This window comes from Oncorhynchus masou, unplaced genomic scaffold (assembly GCF_036934945.1).
Source record: "Oncorhynchus masou masou isolate Uvic2021 unplaced genomic scaffold, UVic_Omas_1.1 unplaced_scaffold_1447, whole genome shotgun sequence".
Taxonomy (NCBI): Eukaryota; Metazoa; Chordata; class Actinopteri; order Salmoniformes; family Salmonidae; genus Oncorhynchus; species Oncorhynchus masou.
The window spans coordinates 104,517-121,237 of NW_027004444.1; the positions used below are offsets into that span (position 1 = coordinate 104,517).

The following is a 16,721-nucleotide window of genomic DNA, read 5'->3' on the forward strand; positions in this document are numbered from 1 at the left end:
GGGGAACAGATAGAGAGGGGAACAGATAGAGAGGGGAACAGATAGAGAGGGGAACAGATAGAGAGGGGAACAGATAGAGAGGGGAACCCTCCTCACCATGTTAGACTGGGGAACAGATAGAGATTGGAACAGATAGAGAGGGGAACCGATAGAGAGGGGAACAGATAGAGAGGGGAACCGAAAGAGAGGGGAACCCTCCTCACCATGTTAGACTGGGGAACAGATAGAGAGGGGAACAGATAGAGAGGGGAACATATAGAGAGGGGAACAGATAGAGAGGGGAACAGATAGAGAGGGTAACCCTCCTCACCATGTTAGACTGGGGAACAGATAGAGAGGGGAACAGATAGAGAGGGGAACAGATAGAGAGGGGAACAGATAGAGGAGGGGAACAGAGAGGAGGGGAACAGATAGAGAGGGGAACAGATAGAGAGGGGAACAGATAGAGAGGGGAACAGATAGAGAGGGGAACAGATAGAGAGGGGAACAGATAGAGGGGGGAACAGATAGAGGGGGGAACAGATAGAGGGGGGAACAGATAGAGGGGGAACAGATAGAGAGGGGAACAGATAGAGAGGGGAACAGATAGAGAGGGGAACAGATAGAGAGGGGAACAGATAGAGAGGGGAACAGATAGAGAGGGGAACAGAGAGAGGGGAACAGATAGAGAGGGGAACAGATAGAGAGGGGAACAGATAGAGAGGGGAACAGATAGAGAGGGGAACAGATAGAGAGGGAACAGATAGAGAGGGGAACAGATAGAGAGGGGAACAGATAGAGAGGGGAACAGATAGAGAGGGAACAGATAGAGAGGGGAACCCTCCTCACCATGTTAGACTGGGGAACAGATAGAGAGGGGAACAGATAGAGAGGGGAACCGATAGAGGGGAACAGATAGAGAGGGGAACAGATAGAGAGGGGAACCGAAAGAGAGGGGAACCCTCCTCACCATGTTAGACTGGGGAACAGATAGAGATTGGAACAGATAGAGAGGGGAACCGATAGAGAGGGAACAGATAGAGAGGGGAACCGAAGAGAGGGGAACCCTCCTCACCATGTTAGACTGGGGAACAGATAGAGAGGGGAACAGATAGAGAGGGGAACATATAGAGAGGGGAACAGATAGAGAGGGAACAGATAGAGAGGGTAACCCTCCTCACCATGTTAGACTGGGGAACAGATAGAGAGGGGAACAGATAGAGAGGGGAACAGATAGAGAGGGGAACAGATAGAGGAGGGGAACAGAGAGGAGGGGAACAGATAGAGAGGGGAACAGATAGAGAGGGGAACAGATAGAGAGGGGAACAGATAGAGAGGGGAACAGATAGAGAGGGGAACAGATAGAGAGGGGAACAGATAGAGGGGGAACAGATAGAGGGGGAACAGATAGAGGGGGAACAGATAGAGAGGGGAACAGATAGAGAGGGGAACAGATAGAGAGGGGAACAGAGAGAGGGGAACAGATAGAGAGGGGAACAGATAGAGAGGGGAACAGATAGAGAGGGGAACAGATAGAGAGGGGAACAGATAGAGAGGGGAACAGATAGAGAGGGGAACAGAGAGAGGGGAACAGATAGAGAGGGGAACAGATAGAGAGGGGAACAGATAGAGAGGGGAACAGATAGAGGGGGAACAGATAGAGGGGGAACAGATAGAGAGGGGGGAACAGATAGAGGGGGGAACAGATAGAGAGGGGAACAGATAGAGAGGGAACAGATAGAGAGGGGAACAGAGAGAGGGAACAGATAGAGAGGGGAACAGATAGAGAGGGGAACAGATAGAGAGGGAACAGATAGAGAGGGGAACAGATAGAGAGGGGAACAGATAGAGAGGGGAACAGAGAGAGGGGAACAGATAGAGAGGGGAACAGATAGAGAGGGGAACAGATAGAGAGGGGAACAGATAGAGAGGGGAACAGATAGAGAGGGGAACAGATAGAGAGGGGAACAGATAGAGAGGGGAACAGATAGAGAGGGGAACAGATAGAGAGGGGAACAGATAGAGAGGGGAACCCTCCTCACCATGTTAGACTGGGGAACAGATAGAGAGGGGAACAGATAGAGAGGGGAACCGATAGAGAGGGGAACAGATAGAGAGGGGAACAGATAGAGAGGGGAACCGAAAGAGAGGGGAACCCTCCTCACCATGTTAGACTGGGGAACAGATAGAGAGGGGAACAGATCGAGAGGGGAACAGATAGAGAGGGGAACAGATAGAGAGGGGAACAGATAGAGAGGGTAACCCTCCTCACCATGTTAGACTGGGGAACAGATAGAGAGGGGAACAGATAGAGAGGGGAACAGATAGAGAGGGGAACAGATAGAGAGGGAACAGATAGAGGGGGAACAGATAGAGAGGGAACAGATAGAGGGGGGAACAGATAGAGGGGGGAACAGATAGAGGGGGAACAGATAGAGAGGGGAACAGATAGAGAGGGGAACAGATAGAGAGGGGAACAGATAGAGAGGGGAACAGATAGAGAGGGGAACAGATAGAGAGGGGAACAGATAGAGAGGGGAACAGATAGAGAGGGGAACAGATAGAGAGGGGAACAGATAGAGAGGGGAACAGATAGAGAGGGGAACACTCCTCACCATGTTAGACTGGGGCTGCAGCACCAGCCTGGCCTGTTTTTTCCTCTGTTTCCTGTAGTAGTTCTCAAACGTCTCTCTGTCACCCTGGAAACACAGAACAACGAGCCAGATGGTTCACCCCATGTAGAAATGTGAGGCATCCGGTTTGCATTTCCACTCACTACCAAATATGGTGATGACAGGAAGTCCAGTGGCCGGCAGCGGGGGAAAGATGGCCGACATTCGGCAAATTGTCATTGGTGAAACATTTAATCTACATACAGTTCTCTGTTCCCAAAACTATAATCTGTGACGACCAGAGGGAACCGTTCAGTAGCCTTCACCCTAGTTTCTAAAAACGACATTGTTTAGGAGCGCAAGGACGAAGAGTTATTGTACACGCGCACTTCACAGAGTAGTCGTTCCCTCACAGAAATATACAAATAAAACAAAGCAGATGTTATTGGTCACATGACAAGCCCTTAACCAACAGGTGTAGACCTCACAGTGTAATGCTGACTGACCAGCCCTTAGCCAACAGGTGTAGACCTCACAGTGTAATGCTGACTGACCAGCCCTTAGCCAACAGGTGTAGACCTCACAGTGAAATGCTGACTGACCAGCCCTTAACCAACAGGCGTAGACCTCACAGTGAAATGCTGACTGACCAGCCCTTAACCAACAGGTGTAGACCTCACAGTGAAATGCTGACTGACCTCACAGTGTAATGCTGACTGACCTCACAGTGAAATGCTGACTGACCAGCCCTTAAGCAAACCACGTTACGGTAGTGAACCACAGGTCTTGAGTCAATACTGCCATCTATTGGTAAACACAAATATACCAGGTTACTAAAGGTCCTATATCAGGAAAAGGGAGCCATTTGGCACGTTAAGGAACAGTAAATAGTGTACATACCAGAACGGTGTAGATGTGGAGACATCTGTAAACAGGAGAGAAGTCCACCAGGTCCTGGGCTGTCAATACCTGGGAGGTGAAACCACGTTACGTTAGATAACACAGTCAGGAGGTGAGACCACGTTACGTTAGATAACACAGTCAGGAGGTGAAACCACGTTACGTTAGATAACACAGTCAGGAGGTGAAACCACGTTACGTTAGATAACACAGTCAGGAGGTGAAACCACGTTACGTTAGATAACACAGTCAGGAGGTGAAACCACGTTACGTTAGATAACACAGTCAGGAGGTTAAACCACGTTAGGTTAGATAACACAGTCAGGAGGTTAAACCACGTTAGGTTAGATAACACAGTCAGGAGGTGAAACCACGTTACGTTAGATAACACAGTCAGGAGGTGAAACCACGTTACGTTAGATAACACAGTCAGCAGGTTAAACCACGTTACGTTAGATAACACAGTCAGGAGGTGAAACCACGTTACGTTACATAACACAGTCAGGAGGTTAAACCACGTTACGTTAGATAACACAGTCAGGAGGTGAAACCACGTTACGTTAGATAACACAGTCAGGAGGTTAAACCACGTTACATTAGATAACACAGTCAGGACTCAGGAAGTTAACCTCTTACATCTATGGGGGCGCTATTTCATTTTTGGATGAAAAACGTTCCCGTTTTAAATAAGATATTTTGTCACAAAAAGATGCTCGACTATGCATATAATTGATAGCTTTCGAAAGAAAACACTCTGACGTGTCCAAAACTACCAAGATATTCTCTGTGCGTGCCCTAGAACGTGAGCTTCAGGCAAAACCAAGATGAGATGGCATCCAGGAAATGAACAGGATTTTTGAGGCTCTGTTTTCCATTGTCTCCTTATATGGCTGTGAATGCGAGAGGAATGAGCCTGCCCTTTCTGTCGTTTCCCCAAGGTGTCTGCAGCATTGTGACGTATTTGTAGGCAGATCATTGGAAGATTGACCATAAGAGACCACATTTACCAGGTGTCCGCCCGGTGTCCTGCGCCGAAATTGGTGCGCAAAAGTCACCTGCCAGTATTTTCCCATGGGATACAGAGAGGAAAGCAAGCTTCCACGAACTGCATATCAATGAAGAGATATGTGAAAAAACACCTTGAGGATTGATTCCAAACAACGTTTGCCATGTTTTGGTCGATATTATGTAGTTAATCCGGAAAAAGTTTTACGTTGTAGGTGACTGAATTTTCGGTTCGTTTCGGTAGCCAGACGCAATGTAGAAAACGGAACGATTTCTCCTACACACAGACGCTTTCAGGAAAAACTGCGCATTTGGTATGTAACTGAGAGTCTCCTCATTGAAAACATCAGAAGCTCTTCAAAGGTAAATGATTTTATTTATTTGGTTATCTGGTTTTTGTGAAAATGTTGCGTGCTAAATGCTACTCAAAATGCTATGCTAGCTTTGCATACTCTTACACAAATTAGTCAATTTCTATGGTTCAAAAGCATATTTTGAAAATCTGAGATGACAGTGTTGTTAAGAAAAGGCTAAGCTTGAGAGCAGACGCATTATTTTCATTTTATTTGCGATTTTCAGAAATCGTTAACGTTGCGTTATGCTAATGAGCCTGAGGCTTTAGTCACAAACCCGGATCCGGGATGGGGAGTTTCAAGAAGTTAAACCACGTTACGTTAGATAACACAGTCAGGAGGTTAAACCACGTTACATTAGATAACACAGTTAGGACTCAGGAAGTTAAACCACGTTACATTAGATAACACAGTTAGGACTCAGGAAGTTAAACCACGTTACGGTAGTGAACCACAGTCAGACATTTTGGGGATATAAAGAAGGAATGTATCGAACAAAAGGACCATTTGTGATGTTTCTGGGACATTTTGGAGTGGCAACAGAAGAAGATCTTCAAATGTAAGGCATGAATTATATCGCTATTTCTGTGTCGCACCTGGCTGGTTGAAATATGATTTTCATGTGTTTGTATGCGGGGCGTTATCCACAAATAATCGCATGGTCTGCTTTTGCCGTAAAGTCTTTTTGAAATCTGACACTGCGGCTGGATTAACACGAAGTTAAGCTGTATTTTGATGCATAACACTTGTATGTTTTATGAATTCTTATTATGAGTATTTCTGTTTTTGAAATTGGTGCGCTGCAATTTCACTGGATGTTGAGCGGGAATGGGGTGAAGGGATCGCTAAGAGGTTGAAACATGTTGGTATTACAGACTCGGACAGGGAGAGGTTGAAAATGTCAGTGAAGACATTTGCCAGTTGGTCAGCGCATGCTCGCAGTACACGTCCTGGTAATCCGTCTGGCCTTGCAGCCTTCTGAACTTTGACATTACTCACATCGGCTGCGGAGAACATGATCACACAGTCTTCCGGAACAGCTGGTGCACTCATGCATATTTCAGTGTTATATTCCTCGAAGCGAGCATAGAAGTAGTTTAACCCTTCTGTTAGGCTTGTTTCACTGGGCAGCTCTCGACTGTGCTTCCCTTTGTCGTCTGTATTGGTTTGTAAGTCCTGTCACATTTGAGGAGCGTCAGAGCCGGTGTAGTACGATTCGATCTTTGTCCGGTGTTGATGCTTTGCCTGTTTGTTGGTTCGTCAGAGGGCATAGCGGGATTTCTTATAAGCTTCCAGGTCAGAGTTTTGCTCCTTGAAAGCGGCAGCTTTAGCCTTTTCCTCAGTGTGAATGTTGCCTGTAATCCATGGCTTCTGGTTGAGGTATGCACGGTCACTGTGGGTACAATGTCTTCAATGCCCTTATTGATGAAGCCAGTGACTGATGTGGTGTACTCCTCAATGCCATCAGAGGAACCCCGGAACATATTCCAGTCTGAGCTGCAGAACAATCCTGTAGTTTAGCATCTGCTTCATCTGACCACTTTTTTATTGATCTAGTCACTGGTGCTTCCTGCTTTAGTTTTTGCTTGTAAGCAGGAATCAGGAGGATAGAATTATGTTCAGATTTGCCAAATGGAGGGTGAGGAAGAGCTTTGCATACGTCTCTGTGTGTGGAGTAAATGTGGTCCATGTGAGTTCTTTCCCCTCTGGTTGCACATTTAAAGGCTGATAGAAATTTGGTAAAACGGATATTAGTTTCCCTGATTCCCAAATTCTCAGAATGCAGCCCGCCCTCTGGCCCCTTTTTCCCCGTCCTCCTCTTCACGCAAATCACGGGGATCTGGGCCAGTTTCCCAGGAAGTAGTATCACTCGCGTCGGACTCAAAAGATTCTGCCAGTCCATAGTGAGGAATCGTAGTCCTGAAGTTATTTTCGGTCATAAGAGACGATAGCGGCAACATTGTGTACAAAATAAGTTACAAACAACGCAAATAAAAAAACAAAAAAACACAATCGATTGGGGACCTAAAACATCAGCCTTCTTCTCCGACGCCACAGTCAGGACTCAGTCCTTCACTCATTTCAACAGTTTCATGATCACTTTGGCTTTTCTTGTAAATGATGTACAGGGTGCCTTCACATTAAGTGTGGATAACTTCAACGTGTTGTTTTAATACTGGACCAAAGAGTATGAAAAATTACAAACTATGAAAAAGAGGTCTGAAAAGTTACTTTGAAGAAGAGTCCTCTCTCACCTCCTCCTCTGATTGGTCCTCCTCTACTCCCTCCTCCTCTGGTTGGTCTACTCCCTCCTCCGCCGCGAGGCCGTTGTGCTGCGTTGGCGTCCGGCCGTTCAGGGAGTAGACTGGCTTGGTGTAGCCCATACCACTGTCATGCTTCTGAACCACACTGTTAAACGTCCTGTGCTGCTGAGCCTGGGAGGTACAGACAACACAGTCTCCTTCTCAGAGGACACTTACAAAGCTTCCTAGCATAAGATCATTTTTTGTTCATTTTCTAAAAAAAAAATTATTTCGCCTTTATTTAACAAGGTAGGTCAGTTGAGAACAAGTTCTCATTTACAACTGTGACCTGGCTAAGATAAAGCAAAGCAGTTCGACACATACAACAACACAGAGTTACACATGGAGTAATCAAACATACAACAACAGAGTTACACATGGAGTAAACAAACATACAACAACAGAGTTACACATGGAGTAAACAAACATACAGTAGAAAACAATAAAAACACACAGTGTGCAAATGAGGTAGGAATAAGGGAGGTAAAGGCAATAAATAGGCCGTAGTGGCGAAGAAATTATGATATAGCAATTAAACACTGGAATGGTATAGGTGCAGAAGATGAATGTGCAAGTAGAGATACTGGGGTGCAAAGGAGCAAGATAAATAAATAAATACAGTATGGGGATGAGGTAGGTAGATAGATGGGCTGTTTACAGATGGGCTATGTACAGGTGCAGTGATCTGTGAGCTGCTCTGACAGCTGGTGCTTGAAGTTAGTGAGGGAGATAAGTGGGGAGATATAAATATCCAGCTTCAGTGATTTTTGCAGTTACAATCATTGACAGCAGAGAAGTGGAAGGAAAGGCGGCCAAAGGAGGAATTGGCTTTGGGGGTGACCAGTGAAATATAACTGAAATATACCTGCTGGAGCGCGTGCTACTGGTGGGTGCTGCTATGGTGACCAGTGAGCTGAGAGAAGGCAGGGCTTTACCTAGCAAAGACTTATAGATGACCTGTAGCCAGTGGGTTTGGCGAACAGCATGAAGCGAGGGCCAGCCAACGAGAGTGTACAGGTCGCAGTGGTGGGTAGTATATGGGGTTTTGGTGACAAAACAGATGGCACTGTGATAGACTGCATCTAATTTGTTGAGTAGTGTTGGATGATATTTTGTAAATGACATCGCCGATGTCGAGGATCGGTAGGATGGTCAGTTTTACGAGGGTATGTTTGGCAGCATCAGTGAAGGATGCTTTGTTGCGAAACAGGAAGTCGATTCTAGATTTAATTTTGGATTGGAGATGCTTAATGTGAGTCTGGAAGGAGAGTTTACAGTCTAACCAGACACCAAGGTATTTGTAGTTGTCCACGTATTCTAAGTCAGAGCCGTCCAGAGTAGTGATGTTGGACAGGCGGGCTGGTGCGGGCAGCGATCGGTTGAAGAGCATGCATTTAGTTTTACTTGCATTTAAGAGCAGTTGGAGGCCACGGAGGGAGAGTTGTATGGCATTGAAGCTCGTCTGGAGGTCAGTTAACACAGTGTCCAAAGGGCCAGTCTCATACCTGTTTAGCACCTGTACTCTGCCTGTTTCTATACAATAATAACAATAACAACAACAACGTCTCATACCTGTTTCATGGCGGTCTCTCCGATCTTGTCCGAGTGTTTCCTGATGCTCTCCAGGAAGTCCTTGAGGTCGGACATGGAGATGTCCTTAATGTCCTCTCTGAGCTTGGGCAGGTTCTCAGCCATGATCTGACAGAAGCGGTAGCGGCTGACCCGGGGGATGTACACCTTCTCCAGCTGCTCCATGGTCTTCAACGCAGCATAGTATCTGGAACACAGATACCTGCCGTCACAGCTCATCCCTCCTCTCTAGTCTGGTTGGCCTTCATACTTCATACTTTACTGTGAGTGCCATGACAAAGACCTGGGCTGGGTGGTGTTTACTGTGAGTGGTATGACAAAGGTATGACAAAGACCTGGGCTGGGTGGTGTTTACTGTGAGTGCCATGACAAAGACCTGGGCTGGGTGGTGTTTACTGTGAGTGGTATGACAAAGACCTGGGCTGGGTGGTGTTTACTGTGAGTGCCATGACAAAGACCTGGGCTGGGTGGTGTTTACTGTGAGTAGCATGACAAAGACCTGGGCTGGGTGGTGTTTACTGTGAGTGGCATGACAAAGACCTGGGCTGGGTGGTGTTTACTGTGAGTGCCATGACAAAGACCTGGGCTGGGTGGTGTTTACTGTGAGTGGCATGACAAAGACCTGGGCTGGGTGGTGTTTACTGTGAGTGCCATGACAAAGACCTGGGCTGGGTGGTGTTTACTGTGAGTGCCATGACAAAGACCTGGGCTGGGTGGTGTTTACTGTGAGTGCCATGACAAAGACCTGGGCTGGGTGGTGTTTACTGTGAGTAGCATGACAAAGACCTGGGCTGGGTGGTGTTTACTGTGAGTGGCATGACAAAGGCCTGGGTGGTGTTTACTGTGAGTAGCATGACAAAGACCTGGGCTGGGTGGTGTTTACTGTGAGTGCCATGACATGTCACCATGTCCTAACCCAGTGATGACATCACATAATAACCCCCCATGTCTTAACCCAGTGATGACATCACATAATAACCCCCCATGTCTTAACGCAGTGATGACATCACATAATAACCCCATGTCCTAACCTTTATAACTTGCTCTGCCCAGAGGCCCCCTGAACTACCCCCAGAGGTCCTAGTAGTCCTGAAGTCTCCACTGTGGATAGTCCCAGTACCCCAGGGGTCCTAGTTGTCCTGAAGTCCCCCCTGTGGATGGTCCCAGTACCCCAGGGGTCCTAGTAGTCCTGAAGCCCCCCCCCCTGTGGATAGTCCCAGTACCCCAGGGGTCCTAGTAGTCCTGAAGTCCCCCCCCTGTGGATAGTCCCAGTACCCCAGGGGTCCTAGTAGTCCTGAAGTCCCCCCCCCTGTGGATAGTCCCAGTACCCCAGGGGTCCTAGTTGTCCTGAAGTCCCCCCCCCCCACTCTGGATAGTCCCAGTACCCCAGGGGTCCTAGTTGTCCTGAAGTCCCCCCCCCACTCTGGATAGTCCCAGTACCCCAGGGGTCCTAGTAGTCCTGAAGTCCCCCCTGTAGATAGTCCCAGTACCCCAGGGGTCCTAGTTGTCCTGAAGTCCCCCCCACTCTGGATAGTCCCAGTACCCCAGGGGTCCTAGTAGTCCTGAAGTCTCCCCTGTGGATGGTCCCAGTACCCCAGGGGTCCTAGTAGTCCTGAAGTCTCCCCTGTGGATGGTCCCAGTACCCCAGAGGTCCTAGTAGTCCTGAAGTCTCCCCTGTGGATGGTCCCAGTACCCCAGAGGTCCTAGTAGTCCTGAAGTCCCCCCTGTGGATGGTCCCAGAACCCCAGGGGTCCTAGTAGTCCTGAAGTCCCCCCTGTGGATAGTCCCAGTACCCCAGGGGTCCTAGTAGTCCTGAAGTCCCCCCTGTGGATTGTCCCAGTACCCCAGGGGTCCTAGTTGTCCTGAAGTCCCCCCCCTCTGGATAGTCCCAGTACCCCAGAGGTCCTAGTAGTCCTGAAGTCCCCCCCCCTGTGGATAGTCCCAGTACCCCAGGGGTCCTAGTAGTCCTGAAGTCCCCCCCCCCCTGTGGATAGTCCCAGTACCCCAGGGGTCCTAGTAGTCCTGAAGTCCCCCCTGTGGATAGTCCCAGTACCCCAGGGGTCCTAGTTGTCCTGAAGTCCCCCCCTGTGGATAGTCCCAGTACCCCAGGGGTCCTAGTTGTCCTGAAGTCCCCCCTGTGGATAGTCCCAGTACCCCAGGGGTCCTAGTAGTCCTGAAGTCCGCCCCCCTGTGGATAGTCCCAGTAATCCAGGGGTCCTAGTAGTCCTGAAGTCCGCCCCCCTGTGGATAGTCCCAGTACCCCAGGGGTCCTAGTAGTCCTGAAGTCCCCCCTGTGGATAGTCCCAGTACCCCAGGGGTCCTAGTAGTCCTGAAGTCCCCCCCCCCGGTGGATAGTCCCAGTACCCCAGGGGTCCTAGTAGTCCTGAAGTCCCCCCCTGTGGATAGTCCCAGTACCCCAGGGGTCCTAGTAGTCCTGAAGTCCCCCCTGTGGATAGTCCCAGTACCCCAGGGGTCCTAGTAGTCCTGAAGTCCGCCCCCTGTGGATAGTCCCAGTAATCCAGGGGTCCTAGTAGTCCTGAAGTCCGCCCCCTGTGGATAGTCCCAGTACCCCAGGGGTCCTAGTAGTCCTGAAGTCCCCCCTGTGGATAGTCCCAGTACCCCAGGGGTCCTAGTAGTCCTGAAGTCCCCCCCCTGTGGATAGTCCCAGTACCCCAGGGGTCCTAGTAGTCCTGAAGTCCCCCCCCTGTGGATAGTCCCAGTAATCCAGGGGTCCTAGTAGTCCTGAAGTCCTGAACCCCCCTGTGGATAGTCCCAGTACCCCAGGGGTCCTAGTAGTCCTGAAGTCCCCCCTGTGGATAGTCCCAGTACCCCAGGGGTCCTAGTAGTCCTGAAGTCCCCCCCGTGGATAGTCCCAGTACCCCAGGAGTCCTAGTAGTCCTGAAGTCCCCCCCGTGGATAGTCCCAGTACCCCAGGAGTACTAATAGTCTTGGTTGGGAACCACTGTCCTAAACAGTATGAGGGCTTTTTTCACTCAAAACACTCACACCAATCGGTTTTTTTTCCAAATGAACTGTGTGGGCATGCTCGTTAAGTGTGTGTGTGTCCTGCCCAGTGTGTGTGTGCGGAGCTAGAGGCCTGTCCACTCCAGCGGGAGGCGCTAGAGGCCTGTCCACTCCAGCGGGAGGCGCTTTAGGCCTGTCCACTCCAGCGGGAGGCGCTAGAGGCCTGTCCACTCCAGCGGGAGGCGCTAGAGGCCTGTCCACTCCAGCGGGAGGCGCTAGAGGACTGTCCACTCCAGCGGGAGGCGCTAGAGGCCTGTCCACTCCAGCGGGAGGCGCTAGAGGCCTGTCCACTCCAGCGGGAGGCGCTAGAGGACTGTCCACTCCAGCGGGAGGCGCTAGAGGCCAGCGGGAGGCGCTAGAGGCCTACCCATTTTCAGTTTGTCTACCGCCAATAAACAGAGAAGAAAGTGGTCTACATTAAAATATAGATTTCACTCAGTGGCGCTGCCCATGATGTCACAGAAGCCATCGATGGCAAAGCTAGGAAGTCTCTTTCCAACTCTCTAACCGGCGCCTGTGACAGCAATGTTGTCTAGGCCAGCGCAGTGCTGTGAAGAAGGGCACACACAAGGTCAACTGTCCTGCGTTTGAATGGTGACCTCTCCCCGTGATGTGTTGTGACTGATTAAACAGACGTTAAGCGACGGGGAAGGGCCATCACTGTCAGGTTCAGCGTGAGCTTCACTTCCCCTCTGCTTGGTTCCATTGAAATAGCTTCTATGCACAGTTTCCTTCAGTCATTATTTCTGTGAATTGTTCAGAATTCTGTGACGTAAAGACAGCGTGCCTTTTGATTGTGGACTATGTTGAGCCAGAGAGGGTTTCTAGGAAACTGCTAAGGTCTTACTGTCCAAAGCACCATGTTATCTAGAGAGAGGGACTTTATTGTTAATATATTGTGGTGGAGTAACATTGATGACGACAACAGTGAACATCGTGAGGAGAGTAAGGAAGTGCACGTACCTTTTGGATTCCAGCTGCTCCTTCAATTTACTGTACATTTCTAGGACTGCAAAAAGGAACAATAAGAGGGGAGAGTTAGATTTTAGAACAGAAAGAAGAGGTAGCTTTTAGAACAGAAAGAAGAGGTAGGTTTTAGAACAGAAAGAAGAGAGGTAGCTTTTAGAACAGAAAGAAGAGGTAGCTTATAGAACAGAAAGAAGGGGTAGCTTTTAGAACAGAAAGAAGAGGTAGATTTTAGAACAGAAAGAAGAGGTAGCTTTTAGAACAGAAAGAAGAGGTAGCTTTTAGAACAGAAAGAAGAGGTAGATTTTAGAACAGAAAGAAGAGGTAGATTTTAGAACAGAAAGAAGAGGTAGGTTTTAGAACAGAAAGAAGAAGTAGGTTTTAGAAAACAGAAAGAAGAGAGGTAGCTTTTAGAACAGAAAGAAGAGAGGTAGCTTTTAGAACAGAAAGAAGAGGTAGCGTTTAGAACAGAAAGAAGGGGTAGCTTTTAGAACAGAAATAAGGTGTAGCTTTAAGAACAGAAAGAAGAGAGGTAGCTTTCAGAACAGAAGGGGAGAGGTAGCTTTAAGAACAGAAAGAAGAGTGGTAGCTTTTAGAACAGAAATAAGGTGTAGCTTTAAGAACAGAAAGAAGAGAGGTAGCTTTCAGAACAGAAGGGGAGAGGTAGCGTTTAGAACAGAAAGAAGAGGTAGCTTTTAGAACAGAAAGAAGAGAGGGGAGCGGTAGCGTTTAGAACAGAAAGAAGTCCCTTTTAGAACAGAAAGAAGGTGTAGCTTTTAGAACAGAAAGAAGAGTGGTAGCTTTAAGAACAGAAAGAAGGGGTAGCTTGAAGAACAGAAAGAAGAGAGGGGAGAGGTAGCTTTCAGAACACACAGTGTTTATAGATGTTATATTATGTCTCACCAGGTATACACAGCTGTAGTCTCTCCACAGTGTTTATATATGTTATATTATCTCTCACCAGGTATACACAGCTGTAGTCTCTCCACAGTGTTTATAGATGTTATATTATCTCTCACCAGGTATACACAGCTGTAGTCTCTCCACAGTGTTTATAGATGTTATATTATCTCTCACCAGGTATACACAGCTGTAGTCTCTCCACAGTGTTTATAGATGTTATAGTATCTCTCACCAGGTATACACAGCTGTAGTCTCTCCACAGTGTTTATAGATGTTATATTATCTCTCACCAGGTATACACAGCTGTAGTCTCTCCACAGTGTTTATAGATGTTATATTATCTCTCACCAGGTATACACAGCTGTAGTCTCTCCACAGTGTTTATAGATGTTATATTATCTCTCACCAGGTATACACAGCTGTAGTCTCTCTCCACAGTGTTTATAGATGTTATATTATCTCTCACCAGGTATACACAGCTGTAGTCTCTCCACAGTGTTTATAGATGTTATATTATCTCTCACCAGGTATACACAGCTGTAGTCTCTCCACAGTGTTTATAGATGTTATATTATCTCTCACCAGGTATACACAGCTGTAGTCTCTCTCCACAGTGTTTATAGATGTTATATTATCTCTCACCAGGTATACACAGCTGTAGTCTCTCCACAGTGTTTATAGATGTTATATTATCTCTCACCAGGTATACACAGCTGTAGTCTCTCCACAGTGTTTATAGATGTTATATTATCTCTCACCAGGTATACACAGCTGTAGTCTCTCCACAGTGTTTATAGATGTTATATTATCTCTCACCAGGTATACACAGCTGTAGTCTCTCCACAGTGTTTATAGATGTTATATTATCTCTCACCAGGTATACACAGCTGTAGTCTCTCCACAGTGTTTATAGATGTTATATTATCTCTCACCAGGTATACACAGCTGTAGTCTCTCCACAGTGTTTATAGATGTTATATTATCTCTCACCAGGTATACACAGCTGTAGTCTCTCCACAGTGTTTATAGATGTTATATTATCTCTCACCAGGTATACACAGCTGTAGTCTCTCCACAGTGTTTATAGATGTTATATTATCTCTCACCAGGTATACACAGCTGTAGTCTCTCCAGTGTTTATAGATGTTATATTATCTCTCACCAGGTATACACAGCTGTAGTCTCTCTCCACAGTGTTTATAGATGTTATATTATCTCTCACCAGGTATACACAGCTGTAGTCTCTCCACAGTGTTTATAGATGTTATATTATCTCTCACCAGGTATACACAGCTGTAGTCTCTCCACAGTGTTTATAGATGTTATATTATCTCTCACCAGGTATACACAGCTGTAGTCTCTCCACAGTGTTTATAGATGTTATATTATCTCTCACCAGGTATACACAGCTGTAGTCTCTCCAGTGTTTATAGATGTTATATTATCTCTCACCAGGTTTACACAGCTGTAGTCTCTACACAGTGTTTATAGATGTTATATTATCTCTCACCAGGTATACACAGCTGTAGTCTCTCCACAGTGTTTATAGATGTTATAGTATCTCTCACCAGGTATACACAGCTGTAGTCTCTCCACAGTGTTTATAGATGTTATATTATCTCTCACCAGGTATACACAGCTGTAGTCTCTCTCCACAGTGTTTATAGATGTTATATTATCTCTCACCAGGTATACACAGCTGTAGTCTCTCCACAGTGTTTATAGATGTTATATTATCTCTCACCAGGTATACACAGCTGTAGTCTCTCCAGTGTTTATAGATGTTATATTATCTCTCACCAGGTTTACACAGCTGTAGTCTCTCCACAGTGTTTATAGATGTTATATTATCTCTCACCAGGTATACACAGCTGTAGTCTCTCTCCACAGTGTTTATAGATGTTATATTATCTCTCACCAGGTATACACAGCTGTAGTCTCTCCACAGTGGTCGTCATGTTCCTCTGTTGTATCCGACAGCGAATCACCTCCTCCGTTTGGGCTGTCACCTTACATAAGAGAGGTCAAAGGAGTTAAGACCTCCCCAATTACCCAGAGAGGTCAGTCAGAGGTTCTTCCTGTCTCCATCTGTCCTCGGACTGACCATAGACAACACGGGGGACGAAGAGTCTTACCTCTCTGCCGGCGTCTTGTAGTCTTCTGTTCGTGTCGGTAACCTGGCCCTTAAATAAAAAGATCACTACTGTCAGACAACTTCCTGTCGTAGCTGCTCACCTTGTAATCAGATCAGCCTCCATGAGGGCACAGGGACAAGGGCTAATTCCGATTCAATCTGCAACGGGAACTTGGAACTGTTGGTCGGCATGGAAGCTTTTATGCAGCGTAATAGATTATGACAGTCCTTCCCCCCCCCAACAGATTCTGTGACAAACTTGTCAATTATACATTGAGGATGTTTGAACTCTACTTGTCTTGTCAAACAATTCAATTCAATGACCCAATTGATCAGTGGGCCCTTTACTGATAACCTCAATGAGCTCTATGTGCCATTCCTTGTCTACAGTGAAAGAGCCCGCTGCATTTTCTGGTAATTAAACATTGGGTTTCAGAGCTGAATACAAAACAGTCACTGGCTGGTTGATTCACAGAGTGGAGGGATCCGGAGGTAACTCAGGCTGAGTTAGGAGGGAGGCAGCTGCAGGTGCAGGGGGACAGTAGGGACAGAACGACCACACAGGGAGGTTCCCACATTGCGTCTCATTAGCTCATGGTAATAAGGAAGCCATTTATTCTGGGGTTCATTAAAAAGTCTCGTTAATCTGTGGGAGAAAAATGGCCAGTGAGCTAGTTGATCTGCTGCAGTACCTGCTGCCCTGTGATCTGAACATGCTTCATATACTGGCTAATGATTGGTCCATTTACGACCTTGGGTCGACCAATCAGACCATCTACTCATCTAAAGACCACTTTCAGCTGGGGAAAGAGAGTTAAAGAGAGCTGGCCTCGGTGCAGCTGGGCTGGGGGAACCTAGACCGGCTCGGTCCTGGGGGAACCTAGACCGGCTCGGTCCTGGGGGAAACTAGACCGGCTCAGTCCTGGGGGAGCCTAGACCGGCTCAGTCCTGG

The 16,721-nt window shown here is 47.4% G+C and overlaps 1 protein-coding gene across 6 annotated transcripts in view; it reads right to left on the reverse strand.

Annotated features, from left to right (window-relative positions):
- Positions 1-16,721, reverse strand: part of LOC135530874 (exocyst complex component 6-like) — a 130,957-nt gene that overhangs the window by 86,390 nt on the left and 27,846 nt on the right. For 5 of the 6 annotated variants that reach the window (XM_064959044.1, XM_064959041.1, XM_064959043.1 and 2 more), the window contains exons 3-9: positions 15,771-15,818; positions 15,554-15,644; positions 12,730-12,775; positions 8,725-8,929; positions 7,105-7,284; positions 3,492-3,560; positions 2,595-2,678 (exon numbers count right to left, since the gene is read on the reverse strand). In XM_064959044.1, the coding sequence (XP_064815116.1) occupies positions 2,595-2,678; positions 3,492-3,560; positions 7,105-7,284; positions 8,725-8,929; positions 12,730-12,775; positions 15,554-15,644; positions 15,771-15,818 (723 nt within the window). The remainder of the gene's footprint in view (positions 1-2,594; positions 2,679-3,491; positions 3,561-7,104; positions 7,285-8,724; positions 8,930-12,729; positions 12,776-15,553; positions 15,645-15,770; positions 15,819-16,721) is intronic. The other variant, XM_064959046.1, reaches the window with a different exon arrangement.